This window comes from Rhinolophus hipposideros, assembly GCF_964194185.1.
Source record: "Rhinolophus hipposideros genome assembly, chromosome: 13".
Taxonomy (NCBI): domain Eukaryota; kingdom Metazoa; phylum Chordata; class Mammalia; order Chiroptera; family Rhinolophidae; genus Rhinolophus; species Rhinolophus hipposideros.
The window spans coordinates 28,562,615-28,589,075 of NC_138059.1; the positions used below are offsets into that span (position 1 = coordinate 28,562,615).

The window sequence follows — 26,461 nt, forward strand, 5'->3', positions numbered from 1 at the left end:
CTGCTTTAGTGCACTCTACAAATTCAGATGTTGTGCTTTCATTTTAATGAAAGTTATGTTTTCTTTTGATTTCTTCTCTGATCTACATGTTATTTAAAAATGTATTAATTAGCTTTCAAACACTGGGATTTTCCACAGGTCTTTCTGTTACTGATTTCTAATTTAACTCCATTTTAATCAAAGAATATATTTTTTTATTACTTGAATTTCTTTCAATTTAATGAGTCTTGTTAAATGGCCAGAATGTGGTGTATATTGGTAACTGCCCTGTTTACCCCCAATAAGAATGAATATTCTGCTATTGTTGGTGGCTTCTTCTATAAACATCAATTAGTTCAAGTCTACAATATCTTTGCTGATATTCTGCCTACTTATTCTATCAGTTACGGAGAAAAGGTTATTGAAACTCCGATTTTAATTGTGGATTTGTCTATTTCTTTTTTAGTCTTATTAGTTTTTGCTTCACATATAGACATAAATGTTTAGGATATTTACGTCTTCTTGATTAACTGACCACTTTATCGTTAGGAACTAACATTTTTATTCCTATCATTTGCTCTGAAATCTGAATATAACCAGTTTATGAGTAGTATTAGCATAGTATATCTTTATCTTTTTCATTCTTTTACTTTTGTATGTTTTGTCTTTATATTTAAAGTGTGTTTCTTGTAGACAGTATATTGTTGAGTCTTTCTTTAGTACCAATCTGAAAATCTGTGCCTTAGACAAAGTATATTTAAATTAATTATCAATATGGTTAATTTTTAATCAATTTTACTCACTTTCTATTTGTCTGATGTGTTCTTTGTTCCCTCCCCCCTTTTTCTGCCTTCTTTTGATTGAGCAAACTTTGTATTCCATTTTATCTCCTTTGTTGATTTATTAGCTATACCTCTTTGTTTTGTTATTTTAGGGTTTATAACACATCTTTAACATATCATAGTCCCTCTTCAAACAATACTTTACCATTTCATGTTTGTATAAGAACTTTGCAATTGTGTACTTCCATTTCTCCCATCCACACTTTATGCCATTGTTGTATATTTTATTTTACGTATGGTATAAACCCCATAATACTTTGTTATTTTATTTAAAGTCAATTCTCTTCTAAAGATATTTAGAATAAAAATAAAGACTATATATAAAAAATTATAAATTACTCATCTAGTTATCATTTCCATAGCTCTTCATTCCTTGATGTAGATAAATATTTCCATCTGGTATAATTTTCCTTCTGCCTGAAGGAAAATGTTTCCTATAGTGTAGTTATACTGGTTATACTGGTGATGAATTTTTTCAGTATTTGTATGTCTAAAAAAGTCATTATGTGGCCTTCATTTTTAAAAGATATTTTAACTGAGTATAGAATACTGGTTGATGGCTTTTTTTCCCTTTTTATCTTTCGGTACCTTAAAGGTGTTTGCTCCGTTCTTGTCTCTCTTGCATTGTTTCCAACATGAAATCTGCTGTCATCTTTATCTTTGTAAACATGTCTTTGTAAACATGTCTTCCTTCTCTGGCTGATTTTAAGATTGCTTCTTTATCCTTATTTTAAGCAATTTTATTATAGAGTTCCTTGGTGCAGTTTTCTTCATATTTCCTATGTTTGGAGTTTAAAGAGCTTCTTGGTTTTGCAGTTTCCACAAAATTTGAAAAAATTTTGACCATTATTTCTTCAAAATTTCCTTAGTAGTCTCCATGTTCTTCTCCCCTTCAAGGACCCCAAGTACATGTATATTAAGTTCTTGATCTTGTTCTATAATTCATGATGTTCTTTTACTTCTTAAATTATTTTATTCATTTTTTTATTCTGTTTCATTTTGGATCATTTCTATTCATTTGTCTTCAAATTCATTAATTTTTTCATCTGTAGTATCTAATCTTCCACTATTCCCATCAAGTGTATTTTTCACTTCAGGTATTATAATTCTCAACTCTAGAAGTTCAATTTAAGTGTTTATTTTTATATCTTACATATCTCCACTTAATTTTATAAATTATATGGCATATAATTATAATAACTATTTTAACGTTCTTGCCTCCTTATTCTAATGTCTGTGTCACTTCTGGGTTGGTGTATAATGTTTGATTACTTTTTCATATTGATTATGTTTTCCTGTTGTTTTTTGTGTGTTATTTTTTATTAGATGCCAAACATCATGAAATTTTATCTTGTTGGGCACTGGATATTTTTGTATTCCTATAAATCTCCTTGAACTTTGTCTGAGAGGTAATTAAATTACTTGAAAACAGTGTAAGCCTTTCAGATCTAGCTTTTATGATTTGTTATTCTGTCCCAGAGCAGTGTTTAGTTTAGCATTAATTATTCCACACTGCTGAAGCAAGACTTTCCAAAATACTCTACCCAGTATTCCAGGAATCTTGAGGTTTTCTACTCTGGCTTTTGGGAACACTATTCTTGGTCCTGCGTGAATGCAGGCCAGCGTTCCCTCTAATCATTTTGGCTGATGCTTTCCCTGGCCTCAAGTAGTTTCTTCATGTGCACTAATCATCACTCCACTGAATACACACAAGGAGAAACCTCTGCAAATCTCCAGGATATCTTGCTGGTCAGCTCTCTCCTCTGGTACTATGTCTAGCAAACTCCAGCTGCCTTCATCTCCAGAACCTCTCAAAGCTGTCTCCTCAACTCATGAAGACCTCTGGGCTCTGTCTATAATCCTCTCCCTGTGCAACAGCCTAGAAATTCTCTCAAGGCAATATGCTAGGGCGATCATTTGATTAATTTCCCACCTCTCAGGTATCACTCTCCTTTGTTGCCTGATGTCCCATTTCTTAAAAACCATTGTTTCAATATTGTCGGTTTCTTCAAATGTTTCAGGCAGAAGGGTAAATCCAGGCCCTATTACCCCACCCATACTGGAAGGAAAAGTTTTAAGCATATATTTTAATTATTATTTAAATTAATCAAATGTCACAAACGTATTTGGAAGGTCATATGTAACAGACAATAAAAAAATTATGGTGATTATCAAACTCTTAAATATGTGTTATACTTAACTTACCTTAAAACTTTACATTTTAGATCCAAGATAATCGCTTTATATTTTTGTTACTCTCATCATCACTTACCTGGTAGCATTTTTCACCATCTAACAAAATGCACTGAGATGTAATTGAGTCATATAACACTTTTTTTTAGTTTTCCACTCTTGCCTCATTAACATTCCAGACAAAATAGCAATGGAGGCTCTCAGTACTTTCATTAAATGTCATTATTCAAGCAATAAAATGTAGAAAAAATACTTAAGAATCTGTAATGCCTATCAAATATTATTTCTTTGTAGCTATGCTTCTTAAAATGCTTCACCGTCCACTAGAACCAAGTAACTCTATTATTTTTTCCTATCATTGTTAATTTTTGTTTCATAATAGAATAAGAAAGTAGGGAAAAACAGAATAAGAAATATTCCACAGTAATATAATTATAAGATCAGAGTCAAATGTCTGCCAAATATATTCATTTTTAAACATGAATCATGATTAAATTATTTCAGCCATGTGGTAACAAGTAATCTCTATAATGAAATTCAAAAAAATGTGTTAAATAAATAAATTACAATAGTTATTATAATATGAATAAAGATAATTCTCCATTAATTGAACACAATACTGTCAGTTATAGGGCAGGAAAAAAAATAATGGGAAGAGAATGCTTTCAAGTTTATACCATGAAAGAAGACCCCAAAATACAACATAAAAAGGAATTTTGGAACTGGAAGTGTTAAAACAAATATTTTGTAACATCCCCTTTACTACCCTGGAAATGAAATCCAGAGATAAAATATTCTAACATAATGTATACCATGTTTCCCGGAAAATAAGACCTAGCCGGACAATCAGCTCTAATGCATCTTTTGGAGCAAAAATTAATATAAGTCCCAGCCTTATTTTACTATAAGACCCAGTCTTATATAATATGAAATCAGGTCTTATATTAATTTTTGCTCCAAAAGACACATTAGAGCTGATTGTCCGGCTAGGTCTTATTTTTGGGGAAACATGGTGTGTGCGTGCGTGTGTGTGTGTGTGTGTGTGTGTGTATTCCTAACTGTATAATATAGGGTTGAAATAAATAAATAATTTAATGCTAAAAAATAATTTATTAAAAAATAAAAACATTTAAATAAATGATCAGATACAATAACCCTAGATGTCACAATAAAGGAGTCAGATGCTTGCAACTACATGAATGTAGTCAACCAGCCACCAGGTAGCTGACTTCCACCTCTGTCCCCCAATCAATGTTTCAGAACAGTATACTCAAATGTGGAATTATGTTGCCTCTAAGAACCACAAAATTTCACTAAGTGTTCTGCCTCTTAGTGGTAGTACAGAGGACAACTGCCACTGAGCTATTGAAAGATAGGTTTGTTTCCTTCCATAATATATTTCTAGATGCCTTTGTGCCTTGCTACTGTTCTGCATATCAGCATTGATATCGTGTGGGAGTTAGTTAGAAATACAGATTCGTGGGTCGTCTCTCAGAAAGGCTGAGAAACCACTGGCCACTCCTAGGAAACATCGTAAGGAGAAGAAAGCAAATTGTACATTTAAAGAAATGATGATTTCAAAACTTAGTTTGAAATAAAAAACCATATTTGAAAATCTCAAACAATATTTTATGTCTAAGTTGATAAACATCTGCCATTTTTGTAAATAAATGAATTAAGTAAATATTCATTAAATCAAAGCTATGGCCTAGGGCCAACTTGGTATTCTTTCACTCATTAAATACTAAAGGTCTATGTATAAAGCACCTGTGAGAGAAGTAAAAAGTTATAAAACAGGTCACAACTACTGTAGCATGTAGTTAAAGATTAAACTAAAGCTCCTTAAGAGAAGGAAACGTAATACACTTTTGTATCTCTCAAATATAGTTCTAGGTCCATAGAGATTTAAATTTAATTGAACCAAAATTTCTCCTTTTGAGGCCATTGGTTTCTGAATGGTATGGAAGAAACAAATTAATAGTAATACTTTAAAGTTATATTCCTTATAAGTAGCTCCATTTCACCGTCCAACTTAAATACTACTAGAAGACCCATTCTGGTAAAAAAGAAGAGAGATGTGAAACAAAGAGAGAGAGGGAGGGAGGGAGATGTGGAAACGGGGGTTGGGGGGATAAGGAGAAGGGAAGAGGGATGGGGAAAGTGAATAAGAAAACAGATTTAACTGAAATTATTTAAATAGTACAAGAAAATAAACAAAGAACGGAGAAATTTCAATAGCACTAAGAGAATTAACAACAAACCTTCTAGGGCAGGAATTGCCAAACTTTTCTATAAAGGGTCAGAGAGTAAACATTTGAGGTTATGAGGCCCATATGGTCTTTTGTAACTATTCAAATCTGGAGTTGTAGCTGAGAGTAGCCATAGACAATAAATAAATGAATAGGTATGGCTGTGTTCCAATAAAACTTTATTTACAAAAAACAGAGGGGAAGGCAGATTTGGCCTCAGGGACATAGTTTCCTGACCCCCCTGCTCTAGGGGAAAGAATTCAAAGGTACATGCCTAATAAACTACTACAGAATCTGCATTTAAAAATAAAACAAATGCTTTTTGCTTATGATAAGGGAACTGAATTATTTTGAAAGAGAAAGTATCTTCCAAATAAAAGTTTGTATAATTGATTCCATTTTCTAGGCCTAACTACCAAATTTTATATTAAACTCTAACTTCTTCCCCAACTAAAAATAATTATTATAAACAAAAGAAGCTATTGATTTGACTTATGTGAGATTCAGAAAGGAAGGATATAATTACAGGATACATTGCGTAATTAAAGTATACATTTATTAGTAATGGCAGCCAAAGGCACCAGGCAAAAGAAAAAGGAAAAAAGAACTACTACATCTAGGGTCAGATTGTACTGTTTACTCAGGTTAGTATTTTGTCAATGAAAGAAGGATTAACAGATAATAATGGAGGAAATATATTTCTCATTATCACCTTCTTCAAAGATTAGAACTATCTTTCTAGTTCCCTACAATGATGAATTAATTACTCATAAATTTATTGAATTTATTGTTAACGTCCACAACTTCTTTATGATATGCATTCTAAAACTTAATAATTTATTACGTGACCCAGTATTTCAGTATTTCCTTTCATTCTTCCTAAACCTACATTTCCAACCTCCAAAGGACACTATCTCATGCCCCTATCTATTTTTGAAGAATGAGGGTATGTTCCCATTATCTATTTTATTGTCATTCATTCATTTAAAATCCTAGCTCCATTGGTTAACAGCATTTTTTTCATCCATGTTCACATAGCTCAGCCATTACAGTTGCCATTTTACAGACTTTCTTGATTTCTAAAGTACTTGTGTAGCAGACACTACTACTGTCCCAACCAACACTGCCTCATCATTCACCGTGTCACTACACAGCGGTGTCTTGTTACTGTATTTGTAGAACTCTGCCTGAGTTCTTTCTCTGGCCAGTGAGTTCCAGAGTTAACAACCCCTGGGAACAGCCCTAGACCAATAACAACAGAGAGTTATGGATAAATACCCCCGGCTTCTGCCGGTTATGTGGAATAACTCTGAGGTCATGATACCCTGTTTCCCAGAAGTCCCAGTACGATTAAGATACAATTGCCAAAAGAGGTAAGTTGCTCTTGAATGCACCCATTATTGTGTTCCTTCTCTTAACTGAATTATTTTCTACTTCCCTACAGGCGGTTTCTGTGATTACCTTCCAAATTAACTATCTGCAATCAATCCTTCATGTGCTTAAGTTAGTTCTCAAAGATAATCTTCTTACCTTAAAATTCTTGGATTCCTGAGATTCTGCACTGAGATGTGTTCATAGTACTCCAGCCATGATATCACTTGTTTTGTCCAAAGATAGGATTACATTGTCTATTTCACTTTTGCTAGTTTTCAAAAAAAACTGGTATAGCCAATATTTTATTATTCTGCCAAAACATTAGCAACACATCTGTGTGATGGCTTTAGGCACCATCTGAAGTGACTCCCAGTTTTCTTATCTACTATAACTGACTGCTCAGAACCCACCGTCCTATAAATACAATTTAGATTCGTTTTTCCACAGATGCGTGACTTTATACTTGATCACATAGAAATGTATCTGCCACTTCCGGACAATACACAGAGTATCAACCAAGTTTTTCTAAAAATTTTTAGTTATAAAAGAGAAATATGGAATAGAAAAATAACATTCCCATAAAATTTTTTCATTCTCCTCCTTCGAGAGGTAGGAAATATAAGAACCATAAACATTGTTTTTAACAGTCTAACACTTTGAACATTGAGAAGGCCATAAAATTGTGCCAAAATAGTAATAATAGAGCTAGCCCATGGATACATCAAACTCATAAAACCTTTTCATCTGTATTTACCTGCTTGGAAAAGCCACTTTATCCTTCAGCCCCAGGTAGAATCTTTAGAGACATCATTAACCTTCCCCATTCTCTTACCTCCCACTTCCAGTTACTCCCATCAATTCAACATCTCTAATGTGTCTTACAATCATCTCTTCTTCATTCCCATTGCTTATTCCAGTTTGTCTCTCCTATGACAATAACGTGCTATCTAAGTTCCCTGTTTTATTTCACTTCTTTTTCTGGAAAATCTGATAACCTGACACTCCTTCATCAAACCTAAGATTGTTCAAACCTATCATATAACTCAAGTCCTGAAGATCACTTTCAGCATTTATATAAAACATATGGACATTTACATTACATTTAGACAACTCATTGCCTAAACATTTCATGTATTTTTGTTTGGAATGAAGATTAAAAATAATACGTTGACCTAAAGATTAAGCAAAATGTTTACCTGTCTGAAGCTATGTCACTGGCAATTTGGTGCTTCACTCCTGACCCATTTTTAATAGAATCCTGTCTTGTGAGCCCATGAGATCGACTTTTCTCCACTGCAGGTACAGCTAAGTCACCTGAGGGTCCTTGGAACTGGGCCTGCTCGTGCAGTTTTGCTTTCTTCTCCTGAGGTGCCTCCTCATTCCGTATTCCTCGGAGAACCTTTAGATCAGGTTGCTGTGGTGTATGAGATCCACTATTATAAAACCATGCTCCTGATTTAGTGAGGATTTCTTGTTGTTTTCGGCACAAATTACATACCCACATAACCTGCACACAAATACATAGGGAAAAGAAATTAGTGTTTCCAGAAGTTCAAAACAAACAAAAAGAGAGACAACAATTCGAGCCAACAACAACACAAACATGATATTGTTATCCATTCTGAGGTTAAAATGTAACCCAGATTAATAGCTACCATTAATTAAATTACATGTCTTTCCTTTTAATTTTGTCAGAATAATTACAATAAAAAACAATGTTTACTGGTAGTAGAAATACCAAACTAAAGCACCAAATTACTAGTTATTTACTTATATTCTTTAATTATTTTTAAATTAATTATGGGCATAGGGATAGTATACAGAAAGTGAATTTTAAGGCTAGACAGACTTGGGTTTAAATACCAACTCCAAGATTAGAAATTTTCAACCATCAATAAGGTACTGAACATTCATATCTACAAAACATAGCTTCCTTAATGATAAAATGGGGAAATAGGAATAATACTAATTTTTCTATATTGTTTTGAGGACTGAAGATTAGAAATAATTTATTTAAAATGTCTAGCACAATACCAGATATATTTTGGCCTTTGAGTAGATTACTAATATTAGTATATTATATAGATTAATCTTCTATCACCAGTTACATTATAATATAAGCTTCCGGAGGTGTCTTTTATTTCTTTTAAGTATCTCCTATTAACTAAAATAAAGCTAGAAACATTGCTGATCTTCAATAAAAACCTATTAATTGCTCATAATTTGTAGTTGGACACTTTACATAAAATGTACCATTTTAACCATTTTTAAATGCACACACAGTTCAATGGTGTTAAGTATATTAACACTATGTGAAACAGATCTCCTAAAGTTGTTCATCTGCAAAAATCAAAATAAATATCTATTAAACAGAAAAATCCCCTTTTCTCCCTCCTTCCATACCCTGATAACCACCATTCTATACTTGATTTTTTTATGTTTTTCAGACTCCAGGAATCTAAGACTATTTTAACTAAATCTGTGTGACCAGAAAAGCCTTCACCCTTTTCTGAAAAATCTTTTCTTTTTCAATTAATCAGAAAAAAATAAAATCACATATTCATGAAATAAAAGGTGAGTTCATATTTCAAACGAGTGTTTCTGATATTTTATTTATGTCAAGTACTGAATCTTACACAACTCTCCATATTGCTGAACATTTCGTCATAGTTTAAACAAATAATAATATAAATAATCAGAGTAAAAGAATTCAACATAATATTTTCAACTGATACAAGAATATTTTGGTGAAGTACCATTTAAAATTTGTGCTTCATTGCCCATTATTCCAGTTCATATTATTTGTATAGTCCATATTGTACAATGTTGTATTTGACAATTTTTTATTACTTTGTTCTCTCTTTGAATTTATATATATTTCTTTTTTTCTTTAACTAAATTTAAAGCTCAATGGGGTCAAGGTCTATTATCTTCTAATGCATAATAAGACCTTATAAATCATAGAACAGTAAGATCTTCCAAATGCTTGCTAACTTGAATTTATTTGATGTCCTTCTGGGGGGGGGGATATATGATAATAAAATATTCAATATCATTACATTAAGATTTATGTTTCATAGAATTCCAAAAGAAATAGTTACCAATAATGTTACTTAATATGTGTAACTATTTTATTTTCCTAACTAAATAAGAAACTATTTTTGAATGAAAATACCAAAATCTCACTGAATTTAAAAATAAATACCTCACAGTTCAAGTTTCTTTGGTTTGAATACACATGAAATATATCTAACCCATCAACAGCCTCAAAAATCAAATTTCAACCAAAATCTTCAGCCTTTCAATGCCATCTTGTGACAAATGTAGGTACTGCAGACCTTTTTTAAAAGTGAAAGGCATACTAAACATAGAACCACAAAATGGTAAATAAAGTCTGAATTTCACCTTCTCTGTTTATTTTAAACAAGTTACTATTCATGACACAGTTATAATATATGCTATATTATTTTGTGATATGACTTTATCTAGAATAAGTCACACAGTATTCAAGAATAACATCCTTTCCTGCTTGGTAATTTACAATGAAACAGAAATGAGAGTATGAGATAGACAAGTATCCAATCATGATCATTTGCAGAAACATACTATTGCTGCTTCATTATTTACCACAAGGTAAGCAGATTACTTAATCTCTTTTAGAGCAGAGCTTCTCAAAGAATATCCCTGAAACAGCGGCATCGGTAGGTATCACCTGGGAAAGTATTAGACATGCAAATTCTCAGGCCCCACTCCAGACCTACTGGATCAGAAATGCAGGGTGGGACCCAGAAATATGGTGTTTTTTTTGTCTTTTGTTTTTTGTTTTTTACCAAATTCCACAAGTGATTCTAATGCTTGATAAAGTTAGACAACCACTGGTTAGGGCAGAGATTCCCAACTTAATATTTGGAATGAGTTACAAGTGTGTTCTCAGAATGGCTACATAACGCCGGCCAATGGAGGTCATGATCAGCTTTGCCAATTTACCTCAATGTGAACTAGGTAAATCTATGACACTGTTTGTACAAATATATGAATTTAAATGTATTCATTGTACAAATAGTATCATTTCTGCCTAGCCCAAAGTGAGAAAAAGACTTATAAATGCTGTGGGCTTTGTTTTCCTCATCTGTAAAGACCCAGGGGATAGTAATATAAGATAAATGAGTATAAGGCATGAAGGATGATGTTTGATTGCCACATTGGTTGCTCTTTTTCTGACTAGATCCTATGTTCTCTCCTGAGGTGCTAGCTTCTAGTAGCCTCATATCCTAACACCCAATTACCTTTCTTTTCTTCTTTTTCTATCTCCTCCCACTCTTGGATTAACAGTTTATTAATCTTTCAAGGCTCGGGAAGCCTAAATCCACTCATTTCAAGTAATGCAAGGGACTGACACTTTCACTTGATGCCCAAACACACAAAGCAACTTATAAACTGATGATACTGAACTATGTCTCACAAATACATACACATATACATGCTATGAGATGACTTTTCACTAAAAGGCTATGAAATGATTAATGTCTATAAAAGGTAAATTCTGTGTCTTTGGATCAAAATTTAACTAATTTGGGAATAAAATAGCAGGACTTTTGTTAATGGAAACCTTTAACCAATTAAATTAACCAGAAAATATATCTTATGATGAATGTTGTTAAAAAATACATTAGAAATACATATGCCTATAAATCACCAAGTTAGAGCCTATTAGTTTTGTTGGTCCTCATAAATATCAAAAAGTCCTAAACCCTGAGATCACAAAGACATATAGGATTCAAAATTATAAGGTATTATTATATTCAGTTCTGAATATGCCATATTTTTCAAAGTAATATAGCTATATAAGAGATGAAATACTAATGATCCAAGTTTGTGCCTTATTACATCCTATTCCACTCTACAGTCATCCTTGGTAGGATTGAAAAAATATATGGAAAATAAAAATATCTCTTTAAAACAATAAAAATCAAAACAGTAACAGCTAAACTAATCAAAGAAAGCAAAACCACAATTATGTTAAGTATATACAATAATTTAAAGGAATTTAAAGCTCTGAAAACTATGTGATTTTCATCTAAATAGGGATAATAAATAATGGAGCAATTCAGAGAAGGGTAGGAGTATTGGTTAGAGACTGGTGCTAATGAGGCCATAGGCCAAACTCATAAGATATAGATAACTCTGCACAGAAAAGAAGAATTTACTAGACTCCACTTCTAATCATTGCCAGCATGCTTATAAATGTGTACATTTGACAGAGAAGAAAAGAGTGTAAATTGATCAGCTTAACTCTATCAGATGACTAGAAAACTGTGGAAGATCCTGGCTAGCTATTAAACTTACTTCCTTTTTCACTTAGAAAACTACATTTCACAAACTTCCTGTAGCTAGGGAAGGCCACGGCCACATGACTATGTTCTGGCCAATGGCTTATAAATGGAATGACGTGGACCCTTTTCATGACCATTAAGAAATTCTCATATGCTACTATCATGCTCTTTGTTCAAGACCCTGGAGGATAAAGGAGCCACATACAAAAAAAAGGAGCCTGGGAACTGAATGAGCACTGATAAGCCACACCAATGTGGACTCAATGTAGGTGGGAAATAAACTTCTATTGTGTTGAGGTTCAGAGACTTTTGAGTGTATGTTTTACAACTGATAGCATTTCCTTAACTAATTCGAAATCTTTTTAAAGCACATGTTCTATTGAATGTGTGTCACAGCACACTCTTTGTATGTGAAGAACAATGCATTGCTAAAACCATATAAATGTGCTTCACTGTTCACAGGAGCCAGCTTTCACTAAGTTATTAAGGACACGTGCACATTTTTTCCCATCTCCACAATTCAACGAAGTAATGTGGTTGCTTGAAAGCAGCCGTGGTGGATGGATTTAGACTATGGAAATTGGAAAATACCACAAATTAGGGCTTTTTCTTACAGAGAGCCAGCTATTCACATTTATTAGCACACCATTGAATATAATGTATCTACTATGTTCTACTAAAAGATTAACACTACGTTCAGTATCAGTAGGTAAACTTGGATGGAGCTGCAATTTACTATAAAAATTAATTCAGACCATAAAATATCAATTTATTTATAGGTGGGCAAAAACTATGAACACTAATTCATTAATTATTTATTCATTCATACAATATTCACTAAATACCTAGTCTATGCCAGATGCCATGCTAAGAGCTGATGAATACAACTCAACAAACAGATTTTGCTGTGAAGTTTAAAGTGTAGTGGAGGCGAAAATAAGCAAACAAATAATTGCACAAATGTTGTTTATATTACAAGTATAAGTGCTACAAAAGGAATGCATTCACATCACAGATCCTTTGATTCCTGCCTCTCTGCTGGCTCAGACTGTTTGGAAAAAAAGGAGGATGCAGAGGAAATCTGCAAGAGGCCCATAAATTCAGAGAGGTTCCATCACAATTTATCCTACAGTACCCCCATCATCAGATCCATGGTGTGTCTGTCTCTCAAAAGGCAAACTTCAGTGGCACTAACCTACAAGCCCCTCCCCCAGCACTGTCTTGGTGGATATGGAAAATTGATGTACTGGACCATATCCTAGAGGGTTAAAATTTTCAAATATATTCCTTAACAATTAAGAGATCACTATAATCTCTATATAATAGGCTTCTGGATTACAAAACAAAAATCAGAAATTTTGCTTCATCTGATACCCGGAGACAAGCAGCAAGACTTTCCCAGATTCCCCCCTGAACGGCAGGCGTGGCTTCTCCAGATACAGTCACCTTTGCAGGCTTTAGCAGGAAAGTTTGATGGTGTTTTCTATAAGTCTCTCAGGAAGTAGCAGCACTACAGAAGAAGCTTTAACCTGGAACATCTCCAAGTCTTAACTGTTACTACACACTCTTCTCTGTTGGCTATTGTGGCTTTGGAAAACGTTCACAAAGAAATGTAGCTAATTTCTCTATTTTTTACGTAATTTTCCTCAAAAGCATATTGCCAGATTTCTTTTGAAGCCACCCACTAAATTTTAGTCCGTGAAATAGCTCCTTTGGATAAATCATCTATTTCTGATAGTTCTACCCCTTTCCTTCCTGTTTTCCAAGAAAATGTCTAGGCGTCTTGTGGGGCTTCTGTTATTGAACACTGTAGCTCATCTAATCTTTACCTGGTTCTTCTCAGTTTAGACAGGATTGTGTTTCACTACTGACTTGATCTCCAGCTCCCAAGGCACTCCTGTCTCCTCTTAGTCTCGGAACTATCCTCTATCCAGCCATGGCCCAAGCCATCTGTTCTGCAGCCTCTTTTGCAGTCATCTCATCCTTCATCCCTCACTATGGGGCCTGGGGGTGAGTGTCCTGACAGGGGCATGAAGCTACTTTTGTGTCCTCCATGCTACACTGAAACTAAGGATAATTCTAGAAAACTAATGCTGGCCCTTTCTTGGCCGAACCATGATGCACTGCCAACCATGATGCACTCTGATGTACCTATGCCCCAGGTGGGTCTAAGGGCATCCTGAGAGATGATTTCTTCCAAGAACCTCAAATATTAAGAAGGGTAAAAGCTGCTCTTCAACTTAACCAACATGCATCCTCCTCCTGGGTCAAACCCTGAAATGAAGAGATTAGAACATACCTCTGATTATCTACTGGCCTTACCTCTCTCTTCTTTCTCCTTCCTCACAATGTACAAGGATAGAAGGGGCAGGCTTTTCCTTTATTTCCCTTTTCTGTATACCTAACACTTTCCCTCAAGCATCCTCAGGCTTGAACTAATGAATTTCAGGCTTCCCATTTCATCCTTTCATAGCTTCCCTTTACCCATTCATTTACTTAATGGCAAAAATTAAAAAAAGAAGCTAGATTACTGATAAAAGAATCTAAAGGGGGGGTACTTCAAATACAATATACCTATTACACTGTCATTTGAATACTGTCAGCTATAGGAGATTAATATTTCCCTAAGTACAAAGTATGGACCAGATCCACACCCAGAGAAAAAAGTCTGGGAACTTCAGGTTTTGGGCAAAATGGCTGATTCTTCTGCTCTAGGCAGGAGTTGTGGGATGGGAGGCTGGAGAGCATAGAAAAGGAATCTAGTTCAGCCAAGGTGGGTATTTAAGAAAGGTGACAATAGCCTATACTTTCCAAAGCTGATATTACATAAAGAAATACTTTTTAAAATGCCAAGTTTTGAATATAGCAAAATTAACTGAAGTCAATAATCTAAAGAAATCGCACAAAACAACAATGATAGGAGGGCCTGAGGTAAATACTAGAAACCAGCAAACCGAGCTGTCTGGAGAGTGAAAAGGAACAATCTGAGAAACTGCTATGCAGAGCATGTTGGTAGTAAGCTAATTCCTTTGAAAAGAAAAAGATGTTTAGCAGTGTCACAAGTATAAAGGATTCATTCACTTTGGGAGTATGCTCCAAAAAGAGAGCTATCAAGTAGAACTTAAACTGGTTTCAACCAATTTAAAGGAGAGAATTGAGGTGCTTGGATCATTCAGTGTAAATTTCCATAACCTTACAATAAATAACCAATTAAATTAGAAAACTGAGACAATCAGATAATTGAGTAACAGTTTCAACAGATTCATTTCATAACACTTATAATATGATGTGTCTGTCTCCCATGTTTTGGCAATTTCAGATGCCAAACATTAATTAAATGACAGGGAATAATGAAAATGAAAGACAATTAAGTTGAAAATACTATCATTTATTGTATCACCATGCAATCACCATTTATTGTATCACCAAGTATTATTTAAAATGATAAAGGGAGGATTCCAACAGAAATACAAAAATAGTTTAAATTAGAAAATATTTTAATGTGATTCACTACACTAATAGATTAAAATAAAAACAGTGATCATAACAATAGATATAGAATATTCAGGCATTTACAAAATGCCAGACTCATTCATGTGAAAATAAATCTAGCAAACAAGAAATAGAAAACTAATGCTTAAGCCTGACAAAGAGTATTTGCAAAAATTCTGTATCCTATTTGATACTTAAGTCAGGAATGAGCTAAGGATCACTGGTATCACCACTTCTATTTAACACCATCCTGGAGACACTAGTTTAGTAAATCTCACGTACACGAGACAAAAAAAAAAAAAAAAAGGATGAAATAAAACTGTCCTTATCTGAACACTATTTGATTGTAAACACCAGTTGATTATAATAGAAAATCCAAGAAAATATATAAATATTAAAAGTAATAAGGAGCTCTATGAGTTTCATAGATCAAAGATGAACTAAGCAAAATAAATCAAAATATATCACTAATAACCAAGTACAAATATTTAATTAAAAAATTAATACCTGCTACAAGCAATTTAATACCTGCTACTATACAACAATCTGAAAGAAGACTTACATAAGTGAAGAAACATATTTTGTTGGAATGAGAAGACAAAATACCACAAGATGTCAGTCTGCCCAAGTTAAATCTATAAATTTCAAAGCAATTTTCATCAAAACTTCTGGTTTTCATGAAATTTATCAAGCTAATACGAAAATGAACATGTAGGAGCCAAAGATAAAAGAAAAAAATCTATATTATTCTGAAGAGAAATAACAAATTGAGATGGACTTGCTCTACTTACTAAAAAGTGACAGAAATTAAGACAGGGGAGTAGAGAGATGGTAAATAGATAAAACAAGGGGCCTAACAGAGCCTCTAGAAACAGACTGTCACATGTGTCAATGTTGACATTACAAATAAGTGGAGAAAGATGGCACTATTGAATTAATAAAGCTGGGACAACCAGTTGTACATACTGGGGGGAAAAATAGATTCACACCTCCCACCACATACAAAAATCCATCCAAATGGATTGAACACTGAAACATGAAAGCCAAAACTTTTAGAACAAATGTCAAGAAAGTTTTATGAAGTCAGAAAAACAAAAGATATCTCAACTCAAATTCAAAAATCACAATTAAAAAATATAAATTCTATATAAAAACGTTTAAATATTTTGAGTTGGTAAAATAGTAAGATAAAGTAAAACAAGAAATCATAATCTAGGAGAGGTTTTATTGTAAGGTATACAGTTAACAAAGGATATGCATTCGGAATATATGAAGAACTTCCATAGTTCAATAAGTAAAATACAAACATCATAGTAGAATAATAAGTCAAGGAATGAATATACAATCCCATAGAGAAACCAATTGGAAAATAAACAAATAACAAGTAAAAAAATGCAAATTTAAAGCAATGAGCTACAATTTCACTCTCAGCTTGGCAATATTTAAAAGTCTGACAATACCAACCATTGGAGAGGAAGTAAACGAGCCAATACAAATATTCCCCTCAGGATTGTAAATTATTTTCAAACAGTTTGGAGAACCAATAGCTAGTGAAACTGGAAATGGCTACCTATACTCTATTACCCAGAAACCTTACTTCGACCATAGAGAAATTCTCAAGCAGGCACAAGAAGACATGAACAGGAGCACTATTTCTCTTAGAAAAAAAAATAGATAACCTACCTCGACATGAAAATGGATAAACTATAGCATATTCATGCAGAATTATATTCAGCAGTCGAATGAATTAGATTTAGATGAATCTAAATTTTGAAATAACTCTCAAAATATAGTTAAACAAAGAAACAAGTTTCAGAAAAATATGTACAGTATGACCCATAATATAAAGTTAAAAACCTTGCAAACTAATACTATATATGGTTTAGCACTATATGTATATACATATATATGTATATATATGTGTGTGTGTATATATATATATATATAGTGTTTCCCGGAAAATGCAACCTAGCTGGACCACGCCATTAGCTCTAATGCGTCTTTTGGAGTAAAAATTAATATAAGACCTGGTATTTATATTATATTATATTATATTATATTATATTATATTATATTATATTAATTATATTATATTATAATTATATTATTATGTAAGACTTGGTCATATATTAAAATAAGATCAGGTCTTGTATTAATTTTTGCTCCAAAAGACACATTAGGGCTTATGTTCAGGGGATGTCATCCTGAAAAATCATGCTAGGGCTTATTTTCCGGTTAGATCTTATTTTCAGAGAAACATGATATATTGAACTATACAATTAAAAACGTGTGGAATGATAAATATTAAAAAAATTACTGTAACCCTGAAAAAAACACGGCAAAATTTTAAGATTTGTATAACTTATTGGTATTATTCTCTAAATATCTCAACATGTTTGAAATATTTCAAAATATTATAAAAAAAGAAGGAAAAGAAAAAAGTGGGAGGAGATAAGAATGTATAAGAATGTCAGACTAGTAACCAATTAAAGTTAATTGGACTAGTGAAACTATTTACTGCTACTCATAATTACACTGAAAATAAATGTGTATTTAACATAAATATATTAGTATACTGAGAACTGAATTTTCATACAAATATAATTTTTAAAATACGATAAAGCTTACTTTCAGGGGTTTTTTTATGGAGGGGTCTGTGTAAAGGAGTTAGACAATTATATCAAAAGTAACAATTAACTGTACACATTTTGTAGTGTTGCTTTTATTTTCCTTTTCATCAAAGCATGTGATATTTTATAAACTTTCAGTTCTAAATTAAAATTTGTCAAAAACTACAGAAGTGGCTACCAAAGTAAATTAGTCATTGAGAAGAATTTAATTTTATATTATTATCAGAATAGGTCATTGTCGCCTTCACAATAAATATTTGACTTTTAAATCTAATTTTAATTCAGAATTTCACTTTGAGCTTAAATTTCTCTAAGTAATTTTTAAAGAACAGACAAGCAAGATTTATCCAGCAAGATTAAGGCAAGTGAACATTTCTGCAGTTATTACATTTTTCCACTAGTCAGTGCTATAGTACTTTGTTCAATCTGGACCTAATGCCTTCTTTGCATTTAGTACTACGTTAACCTATTTTTCCCCTAAAAATAAATTAAATTTCAGTTAAAAATATAGTACCTTTATTAAAATAAAGGGAGTTGAAAGAATATCATTATTATACATTACAAAATGTTATATTATTTCAAATAATTATTCTCCATTGCATATTCACTGACTAAAGATTTAATAAATACAAATGTACTGACAATTGACGGTTTTTTTTCATCATTTAAAAGATCTTAAAGGTTATGATATGTTAAATTATAGAAACTACAAAAATCATTTCAATAAACAAAGTAAAAAGTATGGTTTAAAAATGATGGGAAAGCAAGATTTATCTTTCTTAAAATAGAAAGCATATTCACCTGAAAGGTTTCATTTAAAATAGAGAACACACATGACTATTTCTAAAAAGGACTTCTTATAAAAAGAATGGGGCCAGAAAATAATTAAAGAAGATGCTGCTTTATACAAATTGAAGAGAACTGAAAGTGTAAAACTAGAGGCAATACAAAGGAAATACGAACATAATATGGTTATATGGAAATTACTGGAATTCTTGAGGAGAAATTTTTAAGAAAAGGTTATTATTAATTCAGAGAAAAAAGTTCAAAGTATAAAGCTTCATTTACCTGTTTCTTAGATTCTCACAAGTAATTCTTTAAATCTTTAAGGTTAATAGACAAAACTATTTGGGATCCTCCATGGTTTCTTGCAAGTCAATTTCCAGAAGCCATGGACTACTCTATGGAATTCCTTTTGCAAACTGTATCTGTTGTTCTTGTAACTGCTAAAAGGCAATAACATCACTAACCACATACAGTAGTAATCTGACCTACTTTAAAGTAGATGCAGCAAGTCCAACTTGGCCCACCCAAGGGAGATTTACTACTCCAAAAAAAAAAAAATCAATAAATGATCACAACACTATCACAGTGCAAAATTAAAAGCACTACCTTATATCTAAGCTTCAGTGAATTTGTATTTTCATTCATCTCAACCTTAACATAACCAAAACTGAATTCTAGACCTTCACCCCAAAACTGCTCAATCCACACACAGTCTTACTCATAGCAGTTAATGGCAACTCTCCATCTTCCCCGTTTGCCTTGGGCCAAAAACAATGGGATAATCTTTTTCTGCCATATCCCACATACATTCCACCAGAAATCCTTTTAGTTCTACTTTCAAAATATATCTACAGAGATGACATCTCACCATCTCCACCACAACCACTCTAGTCTAATCCACCAGCTTGCCGAAATTATTGTAATAACCTCATAACTGATCCCCCAGCTTCCATTCTTTTCTCATTCTCCTCATTAACCTATCGCAACAAAACAATCAAAACAAATGTATTAAAGTGTCTGAAAATATAAGTCACATCATGTAACTTTTTTGGTCAGAACTTTTTAATACTTTTCATTTTGCTCAGAATAAATGCCAAAGTCCTTACAGTGATCCAAAATGTACTGCAATCTGACTCTACCTTCAACTCACTATTCTCACCCACTTACTCTTCTCCAGTCACACTGACTTCCTTGCTCTTCATCCAACATGTCCAGCATGCTCCTAACATAGGACCTGTACGTCACTATTACCTCAATCTAGACTGCTTTTACCCTCAATATCTACAATGCTAACTCCCTCATCTCTTTCAGGTCGTTGTTCAACTGTCACTTTTCAAGGCCATAGAAAGTAAAATAGCAACACCACCCAAAATTAAGTATCTTGATTTTAATTCTCTCCAGGACACTTATGCCTTCTAATATTTATCTCATTTGTTGTGTGCGTGTCCTAATTAGAGTATATTCTCCTAGAAGTAAGAGATGTTTGTTCTATTTTAGTTCACTGATATTCCAAGTGCCTAAAAAGCACCAAGGTGTGTCCAAAGAATGAGTGAATTAACATATTAACAATCAACAATATATTACAATGTATAACTATTATATAAATCTGTTTGCTTAGCAAATTTCTACAATCCAAATACCATAGGCTGTTATGAAATTGTCTTTAAGAAAGAGTAATCTTTAAGAACTTTCCAAATTCAAGTATTATTATAAAATATATTTTCTGATAAAAATATTTAATAAAATTCAAAATGCAGAGATAAAGTATTTTAAGATTATTTTTATGTGCACTAAAATTACTTAAATATTGAATTGAAAGTAATATATGCATGGCTTATCTCAAAGGTTTCCAAACTTATCCAATAAAGGTCCTACTTTTGATGTATCTCAATTGATTTTAGATTTTCACTATGGGGATACCACATTTATTTCTTTGTTTGTCTGTTTTGGAAGTGATAAATGTGTTTATCACCTTGATTGTTTTCATGGTGTATGCATGTGTTCAAATCCATCAAATTGTATACATTAAGAGTATACTTTTTGTATAACACTTATCCCCCAATAAAGCTGTTTTAAAAAGTTAAAATAAAATTGAGGAAACTGCCTGCTATGATGAGCTGGATAAATTGAAAGAAGTAAAATGATGTATTACACCAGTACTTCTCAAATTGTAATGTGCATTCGAATTACCAGGGCATCTTGTGAAAACGCAGATTCCGATTCCTAGGTCTGGGGGAAGAAAGGCGGGGATTCTGAATTTTTATCAACCACTCAGATGATGATGCTTCTGCTGGTCTGCAAACCACACTTTGCATAGGAAGGCTCTAGAGTAGACTGGATTGTAAGTGAGTTTCTGAGCTCCAGCCCCATCCCGGGGTCTACTAATAACACCACCACCACAACCACTATTACAACCATTGCTGCTGCTGCTGTTACAACAACAGCAGCAGCAGCAGCAACGACAATAAATAGATTTTGTGGATTTTTTTAGTTCTCCCTATGTCACAGGCAGTCTTCTAATTCTTGTGTATTTTATTTAATCTCATTTAATCCACACTAATTTATCTCAGTTTTTAAAGGAAGAAACTGCTGATAGAAAAGTTAAGTCACATAGACAAGGTCTTCAGTTGAGAAGTAACGCAGCCGAAATTCAAACCCCAGTCTTTCAGGACCAAGGGACATAAAATTTTTCACATGAAGTCCATCTTAAGTCTCAAGAAGCAGATGATTTTAGTACTCGGTGTCAAATCTCCTTGGCTCAAATCTGATTTCAGCCATAGCTGCTGTGGACAGTGGTGGCAGCAACTGAACCCAAGAGAACTTCACACCCACTGGGATGGATATAATTTTTTAAATGAAAACTAACAAGTGTTAGCAAGGATGTGGGATATTGTAAGGCTTGTATATTGATGATAGGAATATAAAATGGTGCAGTCATTGTGGAAAACAGTTTGGCAGTTCTTCAAAAACTTAAACATAGAGTTACTGGGTGACCCAGCAATTCCATTACTAGGAAATACCCAAGATAATTTAAGACATATGCTCACAGAACAACTGATAAATGTATGTTCCTAGCAGCGTTATTCATAATAGCCAAAAAAGCATAAACAATCTAATGCCCTTCAACTCGAGAGCATAACATGGAGTATATCTACACAGTGGAATATTATTCAGCCATAAAAAGAATGAAGTACTAATTCTTGCAAAATATAGAAGAACCTTTAAAGCATTATGCTAAGTAAAAGAAACCAGACGCAAAATGGCATATATGGAATAAATACATTTATATGAAATGTCCAGAATATGTAAATCCATAGAGAAAGAAAGTAGATTAGTTGTTGTCTGGGTGTGGGGATGGAAGTGAATGCTAATGGATGCAGGGTTGCTTTCCAGGGGATGGAAATATTCTGGAATTAGATCATTATCTAATAGTTGCACAACATTGTGAACACACTAAAATAAACACTGACTCTATACTTTAAAATGGTGAATTTAATGTTATGTGAATTATATATCAACTTAAAAAATTTAAATATCTCTTCTACAGAAATCTCAGACCTAGATGGTTTTTGTCTTATTTTGATTTTTTTCTACAATCAGATCCTAAGCCAAAGATTTGGATATAAGTAGTTTATTTGATAGATGAACCTAAAAAGTTAACTGAAAGAGTGAGGAAGTGAAACGTGGAAGGGGAAAAAGCCAATAAACAGTCATGTAAAGAGTAGTTTGTTTCTGGGACAAATGGAGCTTGGTCTTATGGAACCCTCTCAGGGTCATCCCATTGGGGACAAGGAGGTAGGGTATTTAACTATTAGCTCATTGGCACTTCTGCCTCTCTGCTTCAGGTTAAGCCAATTCCCTCGGCAATAAGATGCCATTACACACAGAGATGCAGGAAGCCATTGGTATTTGCTATGTTCAGGAACCATTTGCGTATTATATGGGTACATTATATAGGGTACATATAGCAACTGCTATAATTTTACCAGAGAATTCTACCTAACTTTTAAGAGACCACTAAGTCATATTCTACATAACTCTTAACAAGAGTCATATTCTATATAACTCTTAAAAAGAATAAGAGCCATACAGCTCATTATATGAGTCAAATGTAATTTTGACAAAAGAAAAGCATAGGCCAATTCTACTCACAAGGATGTAGAGCTAAACTTAAATAACAAAATCCAAGACAACTAAAACCCATGTCACATTATAACCAATCACCACATAACCTCAGGAATGTAAGGATGGCACAACATCAGAAGATCTAGCTGTGTAATTCAACGTAAGAGACTAAAGAAGAAAAATCATATGATTATCTTAATCAATGAAAAAAGCAATCAATAAAATTCAACATCATTTTATGGTTCAAAGTAATTCTTAGAAAACAAGGAATACAAGTGTATTTCCTGGTGTTGGTAATAGAAGGAATAAGAGGGTATTTCCTTAGGTTGGTAAAGATTATATGTAAAAAACCCTCAGCAAAGGTTATATTTAGTGCAAAAGCTTTGGATTCACCTAACCAATTAAAACTGTGCTTTCTCAAATACTTCCTTAAAGCATGTACTACTATTTTTGCAAAAGAAAAGTAAACAGAAGGATCTGAGATATCAACAAAACTGTAAGACAAATAATCTAGAAATATAGATGCTGATTTTTTATAGGAAAGAATGCAAATGAGACTTCAGTTGTTATGTTGTTAATGATCTTGACAGCTGGATAAGTTGTAAATAAACTATTTGTGAGTTTTTTTCATGTCAATAATCTGGAGTTAACAAGTTTTACAAAATATTTTCAAGTCAGACACAAGCATCAACTCAACAGAATAGAAACTGAAGGTGAACAAATTCACCTGCCAATCTTATTCTGCAGGTAATCATGATTTTTAGTTTCTGAATACATCTGTAAAGTATTTATTATAGATCACTGGTAAATAGCTTGAGAAAACAAAAAATGTGACTACTTCCTGCTATATCTACATGAAATATGCCATATACTTGTTCATTAGATATTCAGTGGAGTTGTGTCAACAACTAACTTCAATATTTACTTATTTAATGTGTAGAATTTTCTTCTGTGTTCTGGTAACATTAAGGAAGCTACAGTCATATACCCATGACTAAACAAGGTACTGCCTAAACAAACTTTGAAAAAAAGGCATGTCAAGAATCTAATTCTCATTGCCATGATACTGAAAAATATAGTTTGACAGTAAGAAGCAACTGAGATTACCATTTTTAACTGACATTTCTCTTTGTAAAAATAACCTAATTGCTAATAAAGTTGATCATACCTTATAAATCCTGTTCATGATATGCTATCCAATAATAAATTAATGGTATTTAATAAATCCATGCAGTTTAAGAAGGGAGGTATGAGAATATACAAGAAAATGCCTTTGGAGATTTTATATATACATATAAAATATATATATATATCCCTTCTGGGAAAGTGACTCCAAACTGTGAAAGAATGCATTGTTTTAGAGAAACCCTGAGAGACTCTGCTCTTCGGACATTATTGTCAAACAACTGTAAAACATTTCTCTCACAGCATCATTTATTTGCAAAACATTCAAACTCTAAAGAAAGCTATTAGTGTTATAAAAAGAAAACTGAGGCTGTTGGCTTTGGAGAATTTCTACAAATTAATATTGCTCACTGCTAGCGCTAGAAAATCTTACATGACGAAAAAGGTTATTATTTTGTTCGACAAAAGAATAGCTAAAAAGATGTTAGCTTCTAAGTCCATCAGTGCAATTTTATTAAATCCTTATTGATACCACTATACTTTCTAGAGTTCATAAAATCACAGGAGGCATTGTTCAATAGATTGTGGTGAAAATTTTGGTAGACAGAAGATATTACTTAAAAGACTGAGTAACCTATAGATGTCTCCAATCATTCTCAGTGACATGAAACATCGTAACTGATTAAATTATGGCACACAGAGATTTGCCCAAGAATTAACCAGTGAAGAGATTTCAAACCTGTGAACAACCATACTCAGGATGTTTTGGGCTTAGGTGCAATGTATATAAGGATCTTAATGAATGGAGTTGATTCAGTGAATAATTACAAAAAAATAGCCTTATGGATAATACCTGTATTTTAAACCCCACACTGAGATCAGCCGTATTAAGAAACTGTTCTCAAAAAAGTTGAGTCCTTATTTGAGAATCAGATGCTATCATTAAAATGGAAAATATTATTAAAATGATATTAATATATAACATGAAATTTTTTCAAGTGAATAAATGTGGCCCACTCATATGTAGTTTTTGTCATGTTAAGAAATCACATTTAGATTACCAAAGAATGTGTATTAACATGTTTATTTGAACTGAAAAGTAAAGTGAGACTTTTTCAGAATGTTTCATTAGGCTAATTGGTTTGATGACAAGGACTATCTTTGCCTATTAGCTCATATGTTCCATATTTTCTACAAACTGAAAGAGCAAATATAAGATTTAAGATATTTAGAAAAATAATTTAAAATATGAAAAGGAAAAATAATTTTATCAATATAAATTATAATTAGCAGGGGTACTCCAATTAACATTTTCAAAATCCTTTTTAGTATATTGGTTTAAACAAGATGACTTTAAATAAAAATATTAATAAGAATAGTCATTTGATGAGTTTTGGAAAACTTTTTCGGTGTAACTCCTGGAAACTGCCAGACGAATCACTAACTGGGTAACAAATCATTTATTTTGCAAGCAAAGTGTTTTCAGTTCTTTGTTTTGAAAAAAATTAAGGAAAACCTAAATGAACAGTTAGCTAATATATAACTTAAAGTAATTTTTATGTCAATTAACTATATGCATTGTCACATAACAGACAGAATTTTAAAAATTGAGTGATTGTTATAACTAAATCCCTATTCACATCTAGTCATTAATGTGAACAAATTTCCTCAGTACTTGCATCTATTAAGATGTCTTTATAGAAGACAAAGAAAATAGAAACAGACTTGATGCTGAATTGTGTCTCAGTCTATATATATGGATTTATGAACAAAGTTTAAAAGAAAACCAGTCCCATCCATCTCACGAAGAAATAAATTTCTAGTGAAATTTCACTTCTTATATTTAATAATTTTAATTAAAATTTGTATGTATGTTATTTTAGCCAATTGTAAATTAATAATGACCTAAATGAGTAGTCAGCTGATATATAATTTTAAATAATTTTTGAAAATAATTTACTATTATATAATATTTATCATATTAAACTCAATCCATTAGAAATTTTCAAAACTTTAAGTCTTATGGTCATTGAAAATTTATAAATATTTAATTTAATATATGTACTTCATTGAAACAGTATAATAAGGTGATTTCTCTGGAGGATTTCTAGTGAAAAATATATCACATGAAAATAAAATACCTTGGAGAAAGTAGAATACAAGTACATTTTCAAGGAAAAACAAGAAAGGAATGAGTTCATTGTTTGTTTGATTTTTACGGATAATGGAAGTTATCAAACTGATACGCTATTTAGATTCCACTGTATGAATTTTTAAAGGAGCTATAACAGCTTTACTGTAAAATGTCAGTATTAATAACATGCTAGACATTA

At 32.5% G+C, this 26,461-nt stretch overlaps 1 protein-coding gene across 39 annotated transcripts in view; it reads right to left on the reverse strand.

Moving 5' to 3' along the window:
- RIMS2 (regulating synaptic membrane exocytosis 2) overlaps positions 1-26,461 on the reverse strand; it is a 593,954-nt gene that overhangs the window by 404,118 nt on the left and 163,375 nt on the right. For all 39 annotated transcript variants that reach the window (XM_081070132.1, XM_081070114.1, XM_081070124.1 and 36 more), the window contains one exon: positions 7,834-8,144. In XM_081070132.1, the coding sequence (XP_080926258.1) occupies positions 7,834-8,144 (311 nt within the window). The remainder of the gene's footprint in view (positions 1-7,833; positions 8,145-26,461) is intronic.